This window comes from Cyprinodon variegatus, unplaced genomic scaffold, assembly GCF_000732505.1.
Source record: "Cyprinodon variegatus isolate N-32 unplaced genomic scaffold, C_variegatus-1.0 Scaffold2648, whole genome shotgun sequence".
Taxonomy (NCBI): Eukaryota; Metazoa; Chordata; class Actinopteri; order Cyprinodontiformes; family Cyprinodontidae; genus Cyprinodon; species Cyprinodon variegatus.
The window spans coordinates 8,221-10,248 of NW_015153101.1; the positions used below are offsets into that span (position 1 = coordinate 8,221).

Consider the following 2,028-nt stretch of genomic DNA (forward strand, 5'->3'; position numbering starts at 1 on the left):
TCAGCTAATTTTCCAATGTAGGGAGAATAAATACAACATATAAAACTTATACCTTATAGCATTACAATAAAAGAGGGAAAACGTTTTATAATCATAGAAACAAAGATATATTTTAACCCTTAAAAAGCCTTTATATGATTGATAAAGAATATCTCTAAGACAGGAAAGACCACAGTGATAAAAAAAAGTACTGCTTCAAATACATGTTATAGAAACTCAACAGAGGAAGGGCTCCTGAAAATGATGGATGTTTGACTTGGTAAATTAGAAAAATACAAACTATGCAAAGTTTTTCATTGCTATGTTGGTATAAAACTCATAGAAAAAAAAACACAACATGTTATATCACTTTTTATACCCGATTTATCATCTATTCACAAATGCAAAAACCATAATGGGTCCTGAAACAAAGTAATAGCTCATATTAATTGAATTTTCACGATTTAATTCAAGATGTTGTTTCCTCATTTCTACAATGAGCTTGAGAAATGTTTTTCAAAAAAGTTTCTTAATTTTGATCAAAATGTTCTCTCTAACATTCTCCAAAGGGATGAGTTGGATGTTCTTTTTAAAAATAGACATACAATATTAAGAAATTAAAAACCCTATTTCAGTGGACTCAAAAAACAAAGAAACAGCTCATGTTAATATTTGCCGTTTCCTGTTGTTTCAGGCTCCTGTTCTACTTGTGGTTTAACAGAAGGAAACATTATTTACTCTCTTCTACATAGAGCTTCTCAGCTGGTTTGTTATTTTCAACTTAACAGATGTCTGAGTTGCTTTATGTGGCCAAATAATCCAGAATCAATAAGAAGAATTATCTTATTTTATTGCCCCTTCAACTTCATATTAGCATTGTTTCTAAAACTTTCTCCTTTTACACAGTTCTTACAGACTCTCATATAATTTGTCTTGATTGGTTTTAAATGTTTAGCTTGGAATGAGGGCAGAATATTTAACTTAAAGCATGAACACGTTCCAAAATGATTAAAATAATTCCTGAAATCCAGGGGTTGCAGAATGATGTGATGAGCTCTGTGTCTTTTCCAAGGGGAGGAGTTGATGCAAAATTAGTTCTGCTGCTACCTTTACTTATCTGAGAGACTTAAAGACCTGCAGTAAATCAAAGACAAACACACAGGAGATTATTCAGAGACACATGGCTGCTACAATGATCAGACCTCATGAGGTTTTGATTGCTTTTCTAATCCTAACAGTGAACTGGACAGGTAAGAACAATGGATTCTTCAGCAAATGTGTAATAGAATATATTATCAAATTGTTTCATAAACTAACAGTCTGTTTGTTTGTAGGTACTGATGGTCAAACACTGACTGAGTCTCAACCAGTGATTAAAAGACCTGGAGAATCCCACAGACTGACCTGCAAATATTCTGGGTTTAGTAGCACTCCTCATGTAGCTTGGATCAGACAGGCAGCTGGTAAAGGACTGGAATGGATTGCTTGGATCTACTACGACAGCAGAAGCACCTACTACTCTGACTCAGTCAGAAACCGTTTCACCATCTCCAGAGAGAACAGCAGAAATCAGGTTTATCTGCAGATGAACAGTCTTACAGCTGGAGATTCTGCTGTTTATTACTGTGCTCGAGAGACACAGTGACACAGAGAGCAGGAACACTGTTCAAAAACTCCTCGGTGGATAAATAGTTTTAACAAGAAGACACCACAGGGGGAGCCCTGACACCACTTCATCACAAGAAACATTTAGATTTAGTCAGAGTTGAGTTTAAAGGTTGTCTATGGAAGAATTGAAGAAATAACTTTTTGACTCATCTTCTGATACTTTTTAATTTCCACACTGAAAAACAAAAGAGTAAAATCATCCACATTTATATATTTAAACTGATCTGCTCTGCTGTGTTTGACATGTTTGAGCCTGTGACCCTGCCTTTTGTGCAGGAGATTGTGGGTCACTTGAAGCCTTCAGGGTCTCCAGATGATACTGTCCCGCCCCAATTTTTTAAGGAGGTTTTTCCCACTATCGGGCCATTGTGTCTCACAGTT

General features: G+C 35.6%; 1 gene segment (V, D, J or C); it reads left to right on the forward strand.

The window, feature by feature from the left end:
• Window positions 1–1,159: 1,159 nt before the first annotated feature.
• Window positions 1,160–1,624, forward strand: LOC107081004. The segment is given in 2 exon segments: window positions 1,160–1,229; window positions 1,314–1,624. Coding segments are annotated over 2 exon segments (381 nt in total).
• Window positions 1,625–2,028: the final 404 nt, after the last annotated feature.